This window comes from Pelophylax lessonae (genome assembly GCF_965119305.1).
Source record: "Pelophylax lessonae genome assembly, chromosome: 1".
Lineage (NCBI taxonomy): Eukaryota > Metazoa > Chordata > Amphibia > Anura > Ranidae > Pelophylax > Pelophylax lessonae.
Genome location: NC_138768.1, coordinates 886,774,382 through 886,795,338, shown reverse-complemented (window position 1 = coordinate 886,795,338; position 20,957 = coordinate 886,774,382). Strand labels below are relative to the sequence as shown.

Below are 20,957 nucleotides of genomic sequence, written 5' to 3'. Positions count from 1 at the left end.
TCTCATCACAGCTCCATTCCATACACAGCTTCCACATCATTATTATATCATGTGACATTTCTTCCATCATGTTGGGTAAACCTTCCGATGGGCAACAAGAGCCTGAACTGCCCCCATATTTTATGAAGGGTTTAGTAATCATGTCAGGCACACCATTTACTAAACATGAGTGATGCTTCTAAGGTGACAAGTTACAATGTAACAGTATAGAACATTCCATCATTCTTCATATGACATTTCATAAATCTTCCATCCATTCAGAAATACAGAAATCTGTCTGATATTCTTCTATATATGTGATATTTGGGGTGACTCTGATGACATCTTGTTTTCCTTTTTCTAGAAATTCCTAAATCTTGGTCTGAATATTTCCGAGGTATGTAATGCGGGGGGGGGGGGGGTACAATTGATGAGATGAGGTGATACTAATGTCTAGAATGGAGGTCTCCAAACATTTCTGTACGAGGGCCACATCTTATTTTTATAAATATTTAGGGGCTAAAAAAAATCTCCTCAGAGTCCCCCCTTATACGAGAGTCTTCCTTAGAGTCCCCCATACTTTAGAGTGGTCTTTACTTTAGAGTGCTCCATAAATTAGGTTCCCTATCAGGGCCCCCCTTACTTCAGTGTCCCTATCAGGGCCCCCCTTACTTCATTGTCCCCATCAATCAGGGCCCTCTTACTTCAGTGTCCCTATCAGGGGCCCCCTTACCTCAGTGTCCCCATCAGAGCCACCCTTACTTCAGTGTCCCCATCAGAGCCACCCTTACTTCAGTGTCCCCATCAATCAGCCCCCCCCCTTACTTCAAAGTCCCTATTAGGGCCCCTCTTACTTTAGTGTCCCTATCAGGGCCCCTCTTACTTCAGTGTCCCTCTCAGGGCCCCCCTTACCTCAGTGTCCCCATCAGAGCCACCCTTACTTCAGTGTCCCCATCAGGGCCCCCCTTACATAATGGTCCTATCAAAGTCCTCCTTACATTGGAATTCCTATCAGAGTTCCCCCAACATCAGGGTCCCCATCAGAGTCCCCCTTAAACCAGGGTCCCTATCAGAATCCTCCTTACATTAGAGCCCCCATTACATCATGGTCCCTAAGAGAGCTTCCTTACATCAGGGTCCCAATCATAGTTCTCCTTACATCAGGGTCCCCATAAAAGTCCCCCTTAAATTAGAGTCCCCATCAGAGCACCCTTACATCAGATCAGTAAGCACTGAGACAATGGGAAGTCAGTTCAAGCCAGAATTCGGAGCCAGGAGGGTAACAGAGCAGGCAAGGTCAGAGAGGGTCAGACATGGGAGAACAGAAGAGAATATCAGTGGACAAGCCGAGGTCAGGTCAGGAGACAGGTAGGAGAATAGTCAAGGACAAGCCTGGTCAGTAGCAGAGAACTTTCAGGAACAAAGATCACAGGAACACGGTACAAGCTGAAGATCAATCGTCAACTTCAACCAATGACAGACTTCCTTATAAAGGCCCATGTGAAGTCCTGGTAGAGATTCTGGGTCCTAGAGCCCTACTCCTGCTGTTGGCGTCCTGATAGATGCGGGGTCCTAGAATTCTTCTCCTGCTGTTGGTGTCCTGACAAATGCTGGGTCCTAGAGTCCTTTTCCTGCTGTTGGTGTTCTGAAAGATTCTGGGTCCTAGAGCCCTTCTCCTGCCATTGGTGCCCTGACAGATGCTGGGTCCTAGAGTCCTCCTCCTGCTGTTGGTGTCCTGACAGATGCTGGGTCCTAGAGTCCTTCTCCTGCTGTTGGTGCCCTGACAGATGCTGGGTCCTAGAGCCCTTCTCCTGCCATTGGTGCCCTGACAGATGCTGGGTCCTAGAGCCCTTCTCCTGCCATTGGTGCCCTGACAGATGCTGGGTCCTAGAGTCCTCCTCCTGCTGTTGGTGTCCTGACAGATGCTGGGTCCTAGAGCCCTTCTCCTGCTGTTGGTGCCCTGACAGATGCTGGGTCCTGGAGTCCTTCTCCTGCTGTTGGTGCCCTGACAGATGCTGGGTCCTAGAGCCCTTCTCCTGCCATAGGTGCCCTGACAGATGCTGGGTCCTAAAGCCCTTCTCCTGCTCTTGGTGTCCTGACAGATGCTGGGTCTTAGAGTCCTTCTCCTGCCATTGGTGTACTGACAGATGCTGGGTCCTAGAGCCCTTCTCCTGCCATTGGTGCCCTGACAGATGCTGGGTCCTAGAGTCCTCCTCCTGCTGTTGGTGTCCTGACAGATGCTGGGTCCTAGAGCCCTTCTCCTGCTGTTGGTGCCCTGACAGATGCTGGGTCCTGGATTCCTTCTCCTGCTGTTGGTGCCCTGACAGATGCTGGCTCCTAGAGCCCTTCTCCTGCCATAGGTGCCCTGACAGATGCTGGGTCCTAAAGCCCTTCTCCTGCTCTTGGTGTCCTGACAGATGCTGGGTCTTAGAGTCCTTCTCCTGCCATTGGTGTACTGACAGATGCTGGGTCCTAGAGCCCTTCTCCTGCCATTGGTGCCCTGACAGATGCTGGGTCCTAGAGCCCTTCTCCTGCCATTGGTGCCCTGACAGATGCTGGATCCTAGAGCCCTTGTCCTGCCATTGGTGCCCTGACAGATGCTGGGTCCTAAAGCCCTTCTCCTGCTCTTGGTGTCCTGACAGATGCTGGGTCTAAGAGTCCTTCTCCTGCCATTGGTGCCCTGACAGATGCTGGGTCCTGGAGTCCTTCTCCTGCCATTGGTGCTCTAAATGATTTACTCTTTGGAACATTTTCAAGGGGCAGGTGAGGCCAGTGTTAGTGAATGCAGTAAAAATGCCTTTTTTTGGCATCCAAAATATGTTGAATATGTGTGCTAAGAATCAACTTTATCATTACCTGCTTGCTACCCGCCCACAATACATCTACTGCAGGCAGATGGCACAGCCAGGCTAGGAGATGTACCCATACATCACAGGCTTTTTTCCGGGTTTTGGGAGTGCATGCTCACGCCCCCTGCTGACCAACAGGTTTCAGCCAATGATTTTAACTGTATACCTGCTGATCGGCTGTGGCCAATCTCAGCACAGAGTTCTGTATTTAAAAACACACAGAACTCGGTGTACACTGAACAACGATCTGGCTGCCAGATCTGTTAGTAAAAGCAGCGCCCTCACACTTTGAATCACAATTACTCAGTCATGCAACAGCGTACCCAAACAAAATTTTTTATCATTTTTTTCCATACAACATATATACGTGTCGATATACATGAGGATTACGTGCGCTGGTTTGCATGAAGTTAATACAGAAAACATTTAGTCTTGTCTGACAACGGTTATAGGCTTCTTCAAGAAAATGTTTTTCTCTTCTCTAGATGTCTATGATAATGCTATAGTGATGAAGAACATCGCATCTTGTTTGGCGCACTGGGAATGGGGAACGACAAACAATTTCCTCTACCAATGCAAACGTGAGCATATTAACCACTTAAGGACCGGGCCTATTTCTGGCATTTGTTGTTTGCAAGTCAAAATCTATATTTTTTGCTAGAAAATGACTTAGAACCCCAAACATTTTATATATATATATATATTTTTTTTTAAATACTCTAGAGAATAAAATGGTGGTCATTGCAATATTTTTTGTCACATGGTATTTGCACAGCGGTCTCTCAAACGCAATTTTTTTGGGGAAAAAAATAAATTTCACTGCATTTAAAAAAACTAAACAGTAAAGTTAGCCCTATTTATTGTGAAAGACAATGTTACGCCGAGTAGATAGATACCTAACATGTTATGGTTTAAAATTGCGCACACTCGTGGAATGGCGACAAACTACGGTACTTAAAAATCTCCATAGGCAACGCTTTAAAAATGTTTTAATGGTTACCAGTTTAGAGTTAGAAAGGAGGTCTTTTTCTAGAATTATTGCTCTCGCTCTGATGATCGCAGTGATACCTCACATCTGTGGTTGAAACACCGTTTTCATTTGCGGGTGAGACTTATGTATGCGTTTTCTTTCGTGCGCGAGCTCACGGCGACAGGGGCCCTTTATTTATTTTATTAATTTATTTTTTTAGCACTGTTTTTTAAAAAAAAATTAAAATCTGATGACTTTTATTGCTGTGAGAAGCAATGTAAACATCCCTTTGTGACAGTAATAGCAGTGACAGGTACTCTTTATGGAGGGATCGGGGGGATGTGACAGTAATAAGCAGTGACAGGTACTCTTTATGGAGGGATCGGGGGGAATGTGACAGTAATAAGCAGTGACAGATACTCTTTATGGAGAGATCGGGGGGAATGTGACAGTAATAGGAGTGACAGGTACTCTTTATGGAGGGATCGGGGGGAATGTGACAGTAATAGGAGTGACAGGTACTCTTTATGGAGGGATCGGGAGGAATGTGACAGTAATAGGAGTAACAGGTACTCTTTATGGAGGGATCGGGAGGAATGTGACAGTAATAGGAGTGACAGGTACTCTTTATGGAGGGATCGGGGGGAATGTGACAGTAATAGGCAGTGACAGGTACTCTTTATGGGGGGATCGGGGGGAATGTGACAGTAATAGGCAGTGACAGATACTCTTTATGGAGAGATCGGGGGGAATGTGACAGTAATAGCAGTGACAGGTACTCTTTATGGAGGGATCAGTGGTAATGTGACAGTAATAGGCAGTGACAGGTACTCTTTATGGAGGGATCGGGGGGAATGTGACAGTAATAGGAGTGACAGGTACTCTTTATGGAGGGATCGGGGGGAATGTGACAGTAATAGCAGTGACAGGTACTCTTTATGGAGGGATCGGGGGGAATGTGACAGTAATAGCAGTGACAGGTACTCTTTATGGAGGGATCGGGGGGAATGTGACAGTAATAGGAGTGACAGGTACTCTTTATGGAGGGATCGGGGGGAATGTGACAGTAATACGAGTGACAGGTACTCTTTATGGAGGGATCGGGAGGAATGTGACAGTAATAGGAGTAACAGGTACTCTTTATGGAGGGATCGGGAGGAATGTGACAGTAATAGGAGTGACAGGTACTCTTTATGGAGGGATCGGGGGGAATGTGACAGTAATAGGCAGTGACAGGTACTCTTTATGGAGGGATCGGGGGGGGGGGGGGTAATGTGACAGTAATAGGCAGTGACAGATACTCTTTATGGAGAGATCGGGGGGAATGTGACAGTAATAGGAGTGACAGGTACTCTTTATGGAGGGATCAGTGGTAATGTGACAGTAATAGGCAGTGACAGGTACTCTTTATGGGGGGATCGGGGGGAATGTGACAGTAATAGGCAGTGACAGATACTCTTTATGGAGAGATCGGGGGGAATGTGACAGTAATAGCAGTGACAGGTACTCTTTATGGAGGGATCGGGGGGAATGTGACAGTAATAGGAGTGACAGGTACTCTTTATGGAGGGATCGGGGGGAATGTGACAGTAATAGCAGTGACAGGTACTCTTTATGGGGGGATCGGGGGGAATGTGACAGTAATAGGCAGTGACAGATACTCTTTATGGAGAGATCGGGGGGAATGTGACAGTAATAGCAGTGACAGGTACTCTTTATGGAGGGATCAGTGGTAATGTGACAGTAATAGGCAGTGACAGGTACTCTTTATGGAGGGATCGGGGGGAATGTGACAGTAATAGGAGTGACAGGTACTCTTTATGGAGGGATCGGGGGGAATGTGACAGTAATAGCAGTGACAGGTACTCTTTATGGAGGGATCGGGGGGAATGTGACAGTAATAGTAGTGACAGGTACTCTTTATAGAGGGATCGGGGGAATGTGACAGTAATAAGAGTGACAGGTACTCTTTATGGAGGGATCGGGGTGAATGTGACAGTAATAGACAGTGACAGGTACTCTTTATGGAGGGATCGGGGTGAATGTGACAGTAATAGACAGTGACAGGTACTCTTTATGGAGGGATCGGGAGGAATGTGACAGTAATAGGCAGTGACAGGTACTCTTTATAGAGGGATCGGGAGAATGTGACAGTAATAGGCACTGACAGGTACTCTTTATGGAGGGATCAGGAGGGAATGTGACAGTAATAAGAGTGACAGGTACTCTTTATGGAGGGATCGGGGGGAATGTGACAGTAATATGCAGCGACAGGTACTCTTTATGGAGGGATCGGGGGGAATGTGACAGTAATAGCAGTGACAGGTACTCTTTATGGAGGGATCGGGGTGAATGTGACAGTAATAGGCAGTGACAGGTACTCTTTATGGAGGGATCAGGGGGGAATGTGACAGTAATAGGAGTGACAGGTACTCTTTATGGAGGGATCAGTGGTAATGTGACAGTAATAGGCAGTGACAGGTACTCTTTATGGGGGGATCGGGGGGAATGTGACAGTAATAGGCAGTGACAGGTACTCTTTATGGGGGGATCGGGGGGAATGTGACAGTAATAGTAGTGACAGGTACTCTTTATAGAGGGATCGGGGGAATGTGACAGTAATAGGCACTGACAGGTACTCTTTATGGAGGGATCAGGAGGGAATGTGACAGTAATAAGAGTGACAGGTACTCTTTATGGAGGGATCGGGGGGGATGTGACAGTAATAGCAGTAACAGGTACTCTTTATGGAGGGATCGGGGTGAATGTGACAGTAATAGACAGTGACAGGTACTCTTTATGGAGGGATCGGGGGGAATGTGACAGTAATAGGCAGTGACAGGTACTCTTTATGGAGGGATCGGGGGGGGGGATGTGACAGTAATATGAGTGACAGGTACTCTTTATGGAGGGATCGGGGGGAATGTGACAGTAATAGCAGTGACAGGTACTCTTTATGGAGGGATCGGGGGGAATGTGACAGTAATAGGAGTGACAGGTACTCTTTATGGACGGATTGGGAGGAATGTGACAGTAATAGGCAGTGACAGGTACTCTTTATGGAGGGATCGGGGGGAATGTGACAGTAATAGGAGTGACAGGTACTCTTTATGGAGGGATCGGGAGGAATGTGACAGTAATAGGAGTGACAGGTACTCTTTATGGAGGGATCGGGGGGATGTGACAGTAATAGGCAGTGACAGGTACTCTTTATGGAGGGATCGGGGGGAATGTGACAGTAATAGGAGTGACAGGTACTCTTTATGGAGGGATTGGGGGGAATGTGACAGTAATAGGCAGTGACAGGTACTCTTTATGGAGGGATCGGGGGGAATGTGACAGTAATAGCAGTGACAGGTACTCTTTATGGAGGGATTGGGGGGAATGTGACAGTAATAGGCAGTGACAGCTACTCTTTATGGAGGGATCGGTGGGAATGTGACAGTAATAGGAGTGACAGGTACTCTTTATGGAGGGATCGGGGGGAATATGACAGTAATAGCAGTGACAGGTACTCTTTATGGAGGGATCGGGGGGAATGTGACAGTAATAGGCAGTGACAGGTACTCTTTATGGAGGGATCGGGGGGGGGGGGAATGTGACAGTAATATGAGTGACAGGTACTCTTTATGGAGGGATCGGGGGGAATGTGACAGTAATATGAGTGACAGGTACTCTTTATGGAGGGATCGGGGGGAATGTGACAGTAATAGCAGTGACAGGTACTCTTTATGGAGGGATCGGGGGGAATGTGACAGTAATAGGAGTGACAGGTACTCTTTATGGAGGGATCGGGGGGGAAAGTGACAGTAATAGGAGTGACAGGTACTCTTTATGGAGGGATCGGGGGAATGTGACAGTAATAGCAGTGACAGGTACTCTTTATGGAGGGATCGGGGGGAATGTGACAGTAATATGCAGTGACAGGTACTCTTTATGGAGGGATCGGGGGGAATGTGACAGTAATAGGCAGTGACAGGTACTCTTTATGGAGGGATCGGGAGGAATGTGACAGTAATAGCAGTGACAGGTACTCTTTATGGAGGGATCGGGGGGAATGTGACAGTAATATGCAGTGACAGGTACTCTTTATGGAGGGATCGGGGGGAATGTGACAGTAATAGGAGTGACAGGTACTCTTTATGGAGGGATCGGGGGGAATGTGACAGTAATAGGAGTGACAGGTACTCTTTATGGAGGGATCGGGGGGAATGTGACAGTAATAGGAGTGACAGGTACTCTTTATGGAGGGATCGGGGGGAATGTGACAGTAATAGCAGTGACAGGTACTCTTTATGGAGGGATCGGGGGGAATGTGACAGTAATAGGAGTGACAGGTACTCTTTATGGAGGGATCGGGGGGGAAAGTGACAGTAATAGGAGTGACAGGTACTCTTTATGGAGGGATCGGGGGAATGTGACAGTAATAGCAGTGACAGGTACTCTTTATGGAGGGATCGGGGGGAATGTGACAGTAATAGGCAGTGACAGGTACTCTTTATGGAGGGATCGGGAGGAATGTGACAGTAATAGCAGTGACAGGTACTCTTTATGGAGGGATCGGGGGGAATGTGACAGTAATAGGAGTGACAGGTACTCTTTATGGAGGGATCGGGGGGAATGTGACAGTAATAGCAGTGACAGGTACTCTTTATGGAGGGATCGGGAGGAATGTGACAGTAATAGCAGTGACAGGTACTCTTTATGGAGGGATCGGGGGGAATGTGACAGTAATAGGAGTGACAGGTACTCTTTATGGAGGGATCGGGGGGAATGTGACAGTAATAGGAGTGACAGGTACTCTTTATGGAGGGATCGGGGGGAATGTGACAGTAATAGCAGTGACAGGTACTCTTTATGGAGGGATCGGGAGGAATGTGACAGTAATAGCAGTGACAGGTACTCTTTATGGAGGGATCGGGGGGAATGTGACAGTAATAGGAGTGACAGGTACTCTTTATGGAGAGATCGGGGGGAATGTGACAGTAATAGGAGTGACAGGTACTCTTTATGGAGGGATCGGGAGGAATGTGACAGTAATAGCAGTGACAGGTACTCTTTATGGAGGGATCGGGAGGAATGTGACAGTAATAGGAGTGACAGGTACTCTTTATGGAGGGATCGGGGGGAATGTGACAGTAATAGGAGTGACAGGTACTCTTTATGGAGGGATCGGGGGGAATGTGACAGTAATAGGCAGTGACAGGTACTCTTTATGGAGGGATCGGGGGGGGGATGTGACAGTAATAGCAGTGACAGGTACTCTTTGTGGAGGGATCGGGGGGACTGTGACATTAATAGGCAGTGACAGGTACTCTTTATGGAGGGATCGGGGGGGAATGTGACAGTAATAGGAGTGACAGGTACTCTTTATGGAGGGATCGGGGGAATGTGACAGTAATAGGAGTGACAGGTACTCTTTATGGAGGGATCGGGAGGAATGTGACAGTAATAGCAGTGACAGGTACTCTTTATGGAGGGATCGGGGGGAATGTGACAGTAATAGGAGTGACAGGTACTCTTTATGGAGGGATCGGGGGAATGTGACAGTAATAGGCACTGACAGGTACTCTTTATGGAGGGATCAGGAGGGAATGTGACAGTAATAAGAGTGACAGGTACTCTTTATGGAGGGATCGGGGGGGATGTGACAGTAATAGCAGTAACAGGTACTCTTTATGGAGGGATCGGGGTGAATGTGACAGTAATAGACAGTGACAGGTACTCTTTATGGAGGGATCGGGGGGAATGTGACAGTAATAGGCAGTGACAGGTACTCTTTATGGAGGGATCGGGGGGGGGGATGTGACAGTAATATGAGTGACAGGTACTCTTTATGGAGGGATCGGGGGGAATGTGACAGTAATAGCAGTGACAGGTACTCTTTATGGAGGGATCGGGGGGAATGTGACAGTAATAGGAGTGACAGGTACTCTTTATGGACGGATTGGGAGGAATGTGACAGTAATAGGCAGTGACAGGTACTCTTTATGGAGGGATCGGGGGGAATGTGACAGTAATAGGAGTGACAGGTACTCTTTATGGAGGGATCGGGAGGAATGTGACAGTAATAGGAGTGACAGGTACTCTTTATGGAGGGATCGGGGGGATGTGACAGTAATAGGCAGTGACAGGTACTCTTTATGGAGGGATCGGGGGGAATGTGACAGTAATAGGAGTGACAGGTACTCTTTATGGAGGGATTGGGGGGAATGTGACAGTAATAGGCAGTGACAGGTACTCTTTATGGAGGGATCGGGGGGAATGTGACAGTAATAGCAGTGACAGGTACTCTTTATGGAGGGATTGGGGGGAATGTGACAGTAATAGGCAGTGACAGCTACTCTTTATGGAGGGATCGGTGGGAATGTGACAGTAATAGGAGTGACAGGTACTCTTTATGGAGGGATCGGGGGGAATATGACAGTAATAGCAGTGACAGGTACTCTTTATGGAGGGATCGGGGGGAATGTGACAGTAATAGGCAGTGACAGGTACTCTTTATGGAGGGATCGGGGGGGGGGGGAATGTGACAGTAATATGAGTGACAGGTACTCTTTATGGAGGGATCGGGGGGAATGTGACAGTAATATGAGTGACAGGTACTCTTTATGGAGGGATCGGGGGGAATGTGACAGTAATAGCAGTGACAGGTACTCTTTATGGAGGGATCGGGGGGAATGTGACAGTAATAGGAGTGACAGGTACTCTTTATGGAGGGATCGGGGGGGAAAGTGACAGTAATAGGAGTGACAGGTACTCTTTATGGAGGGATCGGGGGAATGTGACAGTAATAGCAGTGACAGGTACTCTTTATGGAGGGATCGGGGGGAATGTGACAGTAATATGCAGTGACAGGTACTCTTTATGGAGGGATCGGGGGGAATGTGACAGTAATAGGCAGTGACAGGTACTCTTTATGGAGGGATCGGGAGGAATGTGACAGTAATAGCAGTGACAGGTACTCTTTATGGAGGGATCGGGGGGAATGTGACAGTAATATGCAGTGACAGGTACTCTTTATGGAGGGATCGGGGGGAATGTGACAGTAATAGGAGTGACAGGTACTCTTTATGGAGGGATCGGGGGGAATGTGACAGTAATAGGAGTGACAGGTACTCTTTATGGAGGGATCGGGGGGAATGTGACAGTAATAGGAGTGACAGGTACTCTTTATGGAGGGATCGGGGGGAATGTGACAGTAATAGCAGTGACAGGTACTCTTTATGGAGGGATCGGGGGGAATGTGACAGTAATAGGAGTGACAGGTACTCTTTATGGAGGGATCGGGGGGGAAAGTGACAGTAATAGGAGTGACAGGTACTCTTTATGGAGGGATCGGGGGAATGTGACAGTAATAGCAGTGACAGGTACTCTTTATGGAGGGATCGGGGGGAATGTGACAGTAATAGGCAGTGACAGGTACTCTTTATGGAGGGATCGGGAGGAATGTGACAGTAATAGCAGTGACAGGTACTCTTTATGGAGGGATCGGGGGGAATGTGACAGTAATAGGAGTGACAGGTACTCTTTATGGAGGGATCGGGGGGAATGTGACAGTAATAGCAGTGACAGGTACTCTTTATGGAGGGATCGGGAGGAATGTGACAGTAATAGCAGTGACAGGTACTCTTTATGGAGGGATCGGGGGGAATGTGACAGTAATAGGAGTGACAGGTACTCTTTATGGAGGGATCGGGGGGAATGTGACAGTAATAGGAGTGACAGGTACTCTTTATGGAGGGATCGGGGGGAATGTGACAGTAATAGCAGTGACAGGTACTCTTTATGGAGGGATCGGGAGGAATGTGACAGTAATAGCAGTGACAGGTACTCTTTATGGAGGGATCGGGGGGAATGTGACAGTAATAGGAGTGACAGGTACTCTTTATGGAGAGATCGGGGGGAATGTGACAGTAATAGGAGTGACAGGTACTCTTTATGGAGGGATCGGGAGGAATGTGACAGTAATAGCAGTGACAGGTACTCTTTATGGAGGGATCGGGAGGAATGTGACAGTAATAGGAGTGACAGGTACTCTTTATGGAGGGATCGGGGGGAATGTGACAGTAATAGGAGTGACAGGTACTCTTTATGGAGGGATCGGGGGGAATGTGACAGTAATAGGCAGTGACAGGTACTCTTTATGGAGGGATCGGGGGGGGGATGTGACAGTAATAGCAGTGACAGGTACTCTTTGTGGAGGGATCGGGGGGACTGTGACATTAATAGGCAGTGACAGGTACTCTTTATGGAGGGATCGGGGGGGAATGTGACAGTAATAGGAGTGACAGGTACTCTTTATGGAGGGATCGGGGGAATGTGACAGTAATAGGAGTGACAGGTACTCTTTATGGAGGGATCGGGAGGAATGTGACAGTAATAGCAGTGACAGGTACTCTTTATGGAGGGATCGGGGGGAATGTGACAGTAATAGGAGTGACAGGTACTCTTTATGGAGGGATCGGGGGGAATGTGACAGTAATAGGAGTGACAGGTACTCTTTATGGAGGGATCGGGGGGAATGTGACAGTAATAGCAGTGACAGGTACTCTTTATGGAGGGATCGGGAGGAATGTGACAGTAATAGCAGTGACAGGTACTCTTTATGGAGGGATCGGGGGGAATGTGACAGTAATAGGAGTGACAGGTACTCTTTATGGAGAGATCGGGGGGAATGTGACAGTAATAGGAGTGACAGGTACTCTTTATGGAGGGATCGGGAGGAATGTGACAGTAATAGCAGTGACAGGTACTCTTTATGGAGGGATCGGGAGGAATGTGACAGTAATAGGAGTGACAGGTACTCTTTATGGAGGGATCGGGGGGAATGTGACAGTAATAGGAGTGACAGGTACTCTTTATGGAGGGATCGGGGGGAATGTGACAGTAATAGGCAGTGACAGGTACTCTTTATGGAGGGATCGGGGGGGGGATGTGACAGTAATAGCAGTGACAGGTACTCTTTGTGGAGGGATCGGGGGGACTGTGACATTAATAGGCAGTGACAGGTACTCTTTATGGAGGGATCGGGGGGGAATGTGACAGTAATAGGAGTGACAGGTACTCTTTATGGAGGGATCGGGGGAATGTGACAGTAATAGGAGTGACAGGTACTCTTTATGGAGGGATCGGGGGGAATGTGACAGTAATAGCAGTGACAGGTACTCTTTATGGAGGGATCGGGAGGAATGTGACAGTAATATGAGTGACAGGTACTCTTTATGGAGGGATCGGGGGTCTAAAAGACCCCAAACCCCTCCACTGCACTTCAATGTATTCAAAACGCCGAAATCAGCATTTTTGAATACTGACAGTTTTTTAAAATCGGCGCCGTTAGCAGCCGAGTTAACTGGAAGTGACGTTGCTCCAGGTTACTGCATCGGAGACCCGATCAAAGCCAAATCCGGCTGTGTTCAAGACTCCAACCAGATGGGGGACGTGCCAGCTGGTTGCTCGGGTCTTCCGGTGGGACGGGAGACCTGTGCAGAGTGGCGGAAGGCGACGTTATGAAGGGGTCGTCCCCTCCCACTCATTGGGATAACAGCAGAGAGGCTGCTGTGCCGCATCGGTTGTTACCACCTGAAAGCCAACCGCCGGCTCTAAAGAACGGTACTGTGCCACACGGCATGCTCCAAGCACAGAGACTGGGGTCCCAGTCTAACAATCAGAACCGATTCCGGGTCACCTGATCACTGTGATAGCCTCTGGTTGGCTATTACAGAGACCAGTCACCGTAAAGCCTCCCTGCCCACGTGAGTTGATGGGACAGATACATTGTATCACTCTCTGTCCCTGCAGAGACAGAAAAAAAATAAAAATAATAATAATTAAAAAAAAAATACCTAGATCAAGGTTTGGTCTAGGTCATTGCCAGGGTTAGCGTTTGGATCAAGGTCACGAACAAATGTTAGGTCGAGGATTGTTTTGGACAGGATTTAGATTTATTTTTTTTAAATTAGTATCAGTGTCAGTGTGTTTCAGGTAGGATTAACCATTTAAGCCCTGGATGATTTTACCCCCTTCCTGACCAGGGGGTATTTTGCGATTCGGCACTGCGTGATTTTACCGGACAATTGCGCTGTCGTGCGACTCTGTATCTAAACGAATTTGGCGTCCTTTTTTTCCCACAAACAGAGCTTTCTTTTGGCGGTATTTGATCACCTGTGCGATTTTTTGATCACGCGCTATAAACAAAAAAAGAGCGTCAATTTTGCAAAAATAGCAATATTTTTCACATTTTTTTATATGAAATTCCCCCCCAAAAAAATGTAAAAATCTAAATTTTTTAACATTTTCGGCCAATTTGTTTTATGCTACCTATGTTTGGTAAAAAAAAATCGCAAAAAGCGTATTTTGATTGGTTTGCGCAAAAGTTATCGCGTTTACTAACAAAGAGAAAGATTTTTGTCATTTTTGTTGTTTTTTTTTTAACGCGTAATGGCGGCGATCTGCGATTTTTTTTGCGGTACTGCGACATTGCGGCGGACAGATCGGACCCTTGACTGACATTTTTGACACTTTTGGGGTTACCAGTGACATTACTGCAGTAATCAGTGCTATACATATGCACTGTTACTGTAAAAATACACTGGCAGTGAAGGGGTTAACTTTTTTTGAAAGGGAGGGGCTATGTGTGTCCCTAGGGGCGTGCTTTCTACTGTGATTGGCTGTGGCTTCAGATGTATGAAGAGTGATCAACGGTTCTACATAGACGGACAGACGTCATACACCACTACGCTCGCGGACTCCACCCTCCACCCTATCGAAAACTTTGACCGTGCTCGATGCCCAAGCCCTGATTGGTAGACGGACAAGCTCCTACGCTCTCTGGCGGACACTAAGGCTTGCCCTCCCCAACGGACTCACCATGGCCGGACATACAATCGGACTGATTTCTGACGGACAGCACTAAGCGGACATGACACGGACTCAGACCATCCATACGGTCAGTAAACGGCTCTGTTCCTGTGACTACTTATTTGCTTATATGCCTGTCCTGCTGATATCCTTAGAGATGGAAGGCTGACTGAACGGTCGGAGACATACCAAGTGTGTTTATCAGCAAGCATAACTCTATATACCGGACTGCAATATCTACAGACCACAGGACATTCAGCTACAGAGCACTCTGACTGCTCAGACACATACACTGGTTGAACATCAGACCGGGTATGCAAATCAATGTCTAAAGTCATATGTTTGTCTGCCTGCTTCGCTTGCTTAACTGTCCGTTTAAGTCATATGTCCGTGCCGCTCTATATGGTGTCTACTGCTGTGTTATGTGTGTAAAGATTCACCTGGAAAGTGCAGCCATTCAGTACATGTCCATTTGCCAGAAGGGGATGTGGTAGAGCCATCAATTACCCTTGCATACCATGTGGGTGTGAGGATCCTGCACCGAATGGTCATACTTGGAGACTTTTGATTACCACCAACAAAAACTCTTATATCAAGATCTCTACGGATATTCCCAACTGGATGTCTCTACTGGGGGTGGCTCTCTCCATACATGTTATGTTCACACTCCAAAAGCGCTATAATTAATTTCATTTTTACTATGAACATTTTTTTGAATATTTTTTTGAATTTTCAAGTGATCGCTGGATTTTTCAATGTTCAATTGGGGTGGTGGGTGGAGCCTGTAGCGTAGTGGTGCCATTCTTTCACTAGACAGGACCTTTTGCAGTGTTTCATCTTCATGCTGATATGTAATTTTCTTATTACATTCTGTGCAATGCTGATGCTGTTGTTTACAATTTTATTCCATATATTTTTTCATTCAATAAAGCTTTTTGTGATTTAATTTACCTCACCTTTGTTGTAGCCATACTTTGCAACTGCTTTTCTTTACCCCTTTTTTTCTTATAAATTCTTAGTTGCTTGGCACACAGGCTATATGCCGCTGGGTTTGAGGTAATATAATTTGTATACATACACAACACCCCCATACCCCATTGTGGGTTGAGTGGGCTTTCTAAGGTCCGGTATTCCTCCCCCCCCCCCCCCCCCCTCCCCCACCCCTTGGAATACGACGTTATGAAGGGGTCGTCTCCTCCCACTCATTGGGATAACAGCAGAGAGGCTGCTGTGCCGCATCGGTTGTTACCACCTGAAAGCCAACCGCCGGCTCTAAAGAACGGTACTGTGCCACACGGCATGCTCCAAGCACAGAGACTGGGGTCCCAGTCTAACAATCAGAACCGATTCCGGGTCACCTGATCACTGTGATAGCCTCTGGTTGGCTATTACAGAGACCAGTCACCGTAAAGCCTCCCTGCCCACGTGAGTTGATGGGACAGATACATTGTATCACTCTCTGTCCCTGCAGAGACAGAAAAAAAATAAAAATAATAATAATTAAAAAAAAAATACCTAGATCAAGGTTTGGTCTAGGTCATTGCCAGGGTTAGCGTTTGGATCAAGGTCACGAACAAATGTTAGGTCGAGGATTGTTTTGGACAGGATTTAGATTTATTTTTTTTAAATTAGTATCAGTGTCAGTGTGTTTCAGGTAGGATTAACCATTTAAGCCCTGGATGATTTTACCCCCTTCCTGACCAGGGGGTATTTTGCGATTCGGCACTGCGTGATTTTACCGGACAATTGCGCTGTCGTGCGACTCTGTATCTAAACGAATTTGGCGTCCTTTTTTTCCCACAAACAGAGCTTTCTTTTGGCGGTATTTGATCACCTGTGCGATTTTTTGATCACGCGCTATAAACAAAAAAAGAGCGTCAATTTTGCAAAAATAGCAATATTTTTCACATTTTTTTATATGAAATTCCCCCCCAAAAAAATGTAAAAATCTAAATTTTTTAACATTTTCGGCCAATTTGTTTTATGCTACCTATGTTTGGTAAAAAAAAATCGCAAAAAGCGTATTTTGATTGGTTTGCGCAAAAGTTATCGCGTTTACTAACAAAGAGAAAGATTTTTGTCATTTTTGTTGTTTTTTTTTTAACGCGTAATGGCGGCGATCTGCGATTTTTTTTGCGGTACTGCGACATTGCGGCGGACAGATCGGACCCTTGACTGACATTTTTGACACTTTTGGGGTTACCAGTGACATTTCTACAGTAATCAGTGCTATACATATGCACTGTTACTGTAAAAATACACTGGCAGTGAAGGGGTTAACTTTTTTTGAAAGGGAGGGGCTATGTGTGTCCCTAGGGGCGTGCTTTCTACTGTGATTGGCTGTGGCTTCAGATGTATGAAGAGTGATCAACGGTTCTACATAGTAGAACCATATGATCATCCTTCATACACAGGGGAGAATGACAGGCAGCTTGTTTACATTAGCCGCCTGACTTTCTCCCTCTCCCCCGCCGATCGCAGAGTGACCGGCGGACATCGGGTCCGCCGGTCACACGCGCGGGGGGGGGGGGGTCCGTGACCACGCGGGGGCGCGCGCTCGCTCCCTAGACCCTCACAAGCTAGCGACGTAGACCTACGTCACTTTGCCTGTGAGGGGCTGACTGCCGACGTAGATCGGCGTTAGGCAGTCGGCAAGTGGTTAAAAAAAAATTGTATCACTCTGTCCTTGCAGAGATAGAAAAAAAAATATTATTAATTAAAAAAATTAATAAAAAAAAAATACCTAGGTCAAGGTTTGATCTAGGCCGTTGCCAGGGTTAGCTTTTTGATCAAGGTCAGGGTGAGGATTGTTTTGGACATGATTTATTTATTATTTTTTTTTAAATTAGTATCAGTGTCAGTTTATAGGTAGGATTAAAAAAAAAAAAAAAAAAAAAGCAAAATGCGCACTATTGTTTCTGGACTGTACTACGGGTAAAAATATCAACTAACATACACACATGTTATATCACTACGGTCATCAGAGGCAGGAGAATTTATTTTGGGTTGTTCTTTGGTGGTAAGTTATGGTAGTAGCAAGAAATATACAGTTCAATAAAAAAAAAAAAAATTAAAAAGTGTGTTTTTTTTGTTTTGTTTTTTTACTATTTTGGGCAAGTCTTCTTTTGATCATTTTTTATTATTTAAGATTAAAAAAAAAAAAAAAACTAGCCATTACCATTTTACCACCAAATGAAAGCCCAATTTGTCCTGGAAAAAAAAAAAAAAAAGCCTTGGTGTAATCCACCTGGATACAAAAAATAGTTGTGATGATATGTACATTTTCACTAACAAGTGTCAAAATTGCAAAATTGTGCAATTTTAGATTTGTTTTACCCTTAGGCGTAAAGGGGTTAATAAAAGCTGTCCTTTTAAAAATTTTGCAAATAACTTTAGTATGTAAAGTTTGTGTGAGATTTTAGTAAATGGGTCTATGTGAAAGTATTTGTAAGAGAGTGTCTATTTTTCTTTTTTTTCTCTTTTTGTAAATTGATAAACCGCTAGCACACTCACAAGTGCACCTTTTGACTTTTATTTTTTTTTGGGTTATTTATATTTCCATTGATTTATTTCCCAGATAAAATCCCAGAAGACTGCGACCTCTTGCATAAAGAGCAGATCTGTCTGATCGATGCCGGGTTGGAAATAAATACTCCGTACCCATTAGTGTTACCTCCTCACCGCAAAGTAGATCTGATTTTATCTTTTGACTTCAGTGCAGGAGATCCATTCGAGGTAACCAGATTTTTATGGTCGTTCCATGCATCTTAACAACAGCAGATATAAAATGAAATAAAAAAAAAAAACACACAAAAGTGATGAAATGATACATTGTTATATACATGAAAGCACAAGAGGGGGATTACAGGACAGCAAATCCTTCTCTATTTTAGTTAAGGCCCCGTTCACATAGGGGCGACGCTACTCGGAGGTCGCGGTGCGAGCAGCGCGCCGCAACCTCGGAGTGACCGCCACGGACTTCATAACATTGAAGTCTATGGCGGTCGCCTCCTGGTCGCCCCAAAGAAGCTCCGGACCCTTTTTCTAAGTCGGAGCGACTTGTGTCGCTCCTATTAGAACGGGTCCGCAGCTTCCCTATGGGAGGCGACCTACGGCGACCTGTGAGGCGACCAGGTCGCCTCACAGGTTGCCTTAATGTGAACGGGGACTAAAAGTTAATGAGATTGTTGTTTTTTTTTTCTGTTTCTTGTTTTTAATTTTTTTTTTTTTTTTGAACAGCTGCATTTTTTGGGGGGGATTCGCCAGATTACAGTATTTAAAATGTCTGTCATCATCATTTGTATAAAAAAATTGATATTAAAGCGCCGCGCCACTGCTAAGAGGTCCAGTTACAACTTTATTCCATTAAGAGTCGGGGGACAGTCATGGGCTCAGAGATCAGTAGATATAGCAGTAGAGAGGCTCAGCTAAATAAGAGGTCCCAGGTCTAAGCACCAACCGGTGTCCACCAGAGATCCTGATGGAGGCAGGGCCGCTGATAGCTCAGTACAACTGGCCCTGTTGTACTGGGCTCGGTGTCCTCAGCTCAGCAGGGGTGGGGGCGGCCATCTAAACTACACCACCGCTCAGCTGCTCCTACTAGCTTAGGGGGTGTATTAATTGCTATTTTCCGGGCCTCTCCTCTCTGATGTACTGGCGACCCTAGCATAAGGAACAAACTATTCAGAGAAAGGGAATACAATAAGACACGTGGCCACTCACTAAAACTAGAGGAAAGGCGGTTTAACCTTAAAGTACGTAGGGGGTTCTTCACTGTAAGAGCGGTAAGGATGTGGAATTCTCTTCCACAAGCAGTCGTATCAGCAGGGAGGATCGATAGTTTCAAAAAACGATTAGATGGGCACCTTAAAGACCACAACATACAGGGGTATACAATGTAAAACATACAGGGGTATACAATGTACAACATATAGGGGTATACAATGTACAACATACAGGGGTATACAATGTACAACATACAGGGGTATACAATGTACAACATATAGGGGTATACAATGTATAACATACAGGGGTATACAATGTACAACATACAGGGGTATACAATGTACAACATACAGGGGTATACAATGTACAACATACAGGGGTATACAATGTACGGTTAACAGCAAACACACACACACATCATAGGTTGAACTGGATGGACGGATGTCTTTTGTCAACCTCACTAACTATGTAACTATGTAACTATGATGTGGGAGTGGAGGAACTTTTTTCTCAGTTTCAAGCGCATGCGCATTGCATTCTGCGCCCACTCTGCTGCTTAAAGTACCGGCCTGCCGCAGCCTGTTCCCTTCCCTGGCAGAGTGATCTTCCTTCACTCAGCTCCCCACTCAGTCAGTAATCGGCCCGAGAGAAACAAAGAGCGAGAGACTGTGAGGCAGGCAGTGTTGGCAGGCAGCTGACAGGGTCCAGAAGCTGAGGAGAAAGCCAGGATTGGTGGCTACCATCTACTGTATAACACAAGGGCAGCCATCAGCAGAGGTTCTCTGTCACAGGGTGTCACCTGACACGGATGTTGGGTACTAATTATTGGTCATAAGTTAACAAAGTCAGCACCCAACAGCCATGTCCTATGACTCACTGGGACCATGGCAGCCATGATAGAGCAGCTGCTGCCTGTGTGTCACCTACCTGGAGATGGAGCCTGACGTGGAGAGGAAGGCGATCTGTTACACCTCCAGCCTGGTACCCCTGATAATTTAAACTGGAGGCACGGAAGCCTGGAGTGGCACGAGTGCCTAGAAGTTCAGATGGTGAAGGCTGCAGATGTGAAGTCTGTGCGTGCTTGGATGCAGGCTGGATCGTGACGCAGGGCAGCAGGTATTTGGCAGGCTGGTGGTGGCAGACAGCAGGTACTTGGCAGACTGGCATTCACAGGCAGCAGATGGTTAGCAGGCTGGTAGGCAGGTCACAGGCTGCAGACACTTGGCAGATTGGCATGTCTCAGGCAGCAGATGCTTAGCAGGCTGGCAGGCAGGTCACAGGCTGCAGACACTTGGCAGGCTGGCAGGAAGCAGACAGCAGATGTAAGGATGGCCGGTTACACAGCAGGGTCAGGCAAGTTGGGTCGGCAACTAGCAGGAACGTCAGGAACAGAGCAGAAGGCAGCAGAGTAGTCAGGTTCAGGCTGGAGTTGGCAATGGCAACAGGTGGACAGGGGGATAAAGCAAAGATGTTGTCTAAGAGCAAGCCAGGGGGTTTGTTCAGGCAGAGTGCAAGCATCATCAGATGGATCAGGTTTGCAACAGAGTTTAAAAACCAGGAACAGTTAGCAGAAT

General features: G+C 46.5%; 1 protein-coding gene across 1 annotated transcript in view; it reads left to right on the top strand.

Moving 5' to 3' along the window:
- LOC309550724 (cytosolic phospholipase A2 gamma-like) overlaps positions 1-20,957 on the top strand; it is a gene marked incomplete at its 3' end in the record, with an annotated part of 188,761 nt that overhangs the window by 147,552 nt on the left and 20,252 nt on the right. The window contains exons 10-12 of the mRNA XM_082251061.1: positions 344-376; positions 3,314-3,409; positions 18,236-18,393. Of these exons, the coding sequence (XP_082107187.1) occupies positions 344-376; positions 3,314-3,409; positions 18,236-18,393 (287 nt within the window). The remainder of the gene's footprint in view (positions 1-343; positions 377-3,313; positions 3,410-18,235; positions 18,394-20,957) is intronic.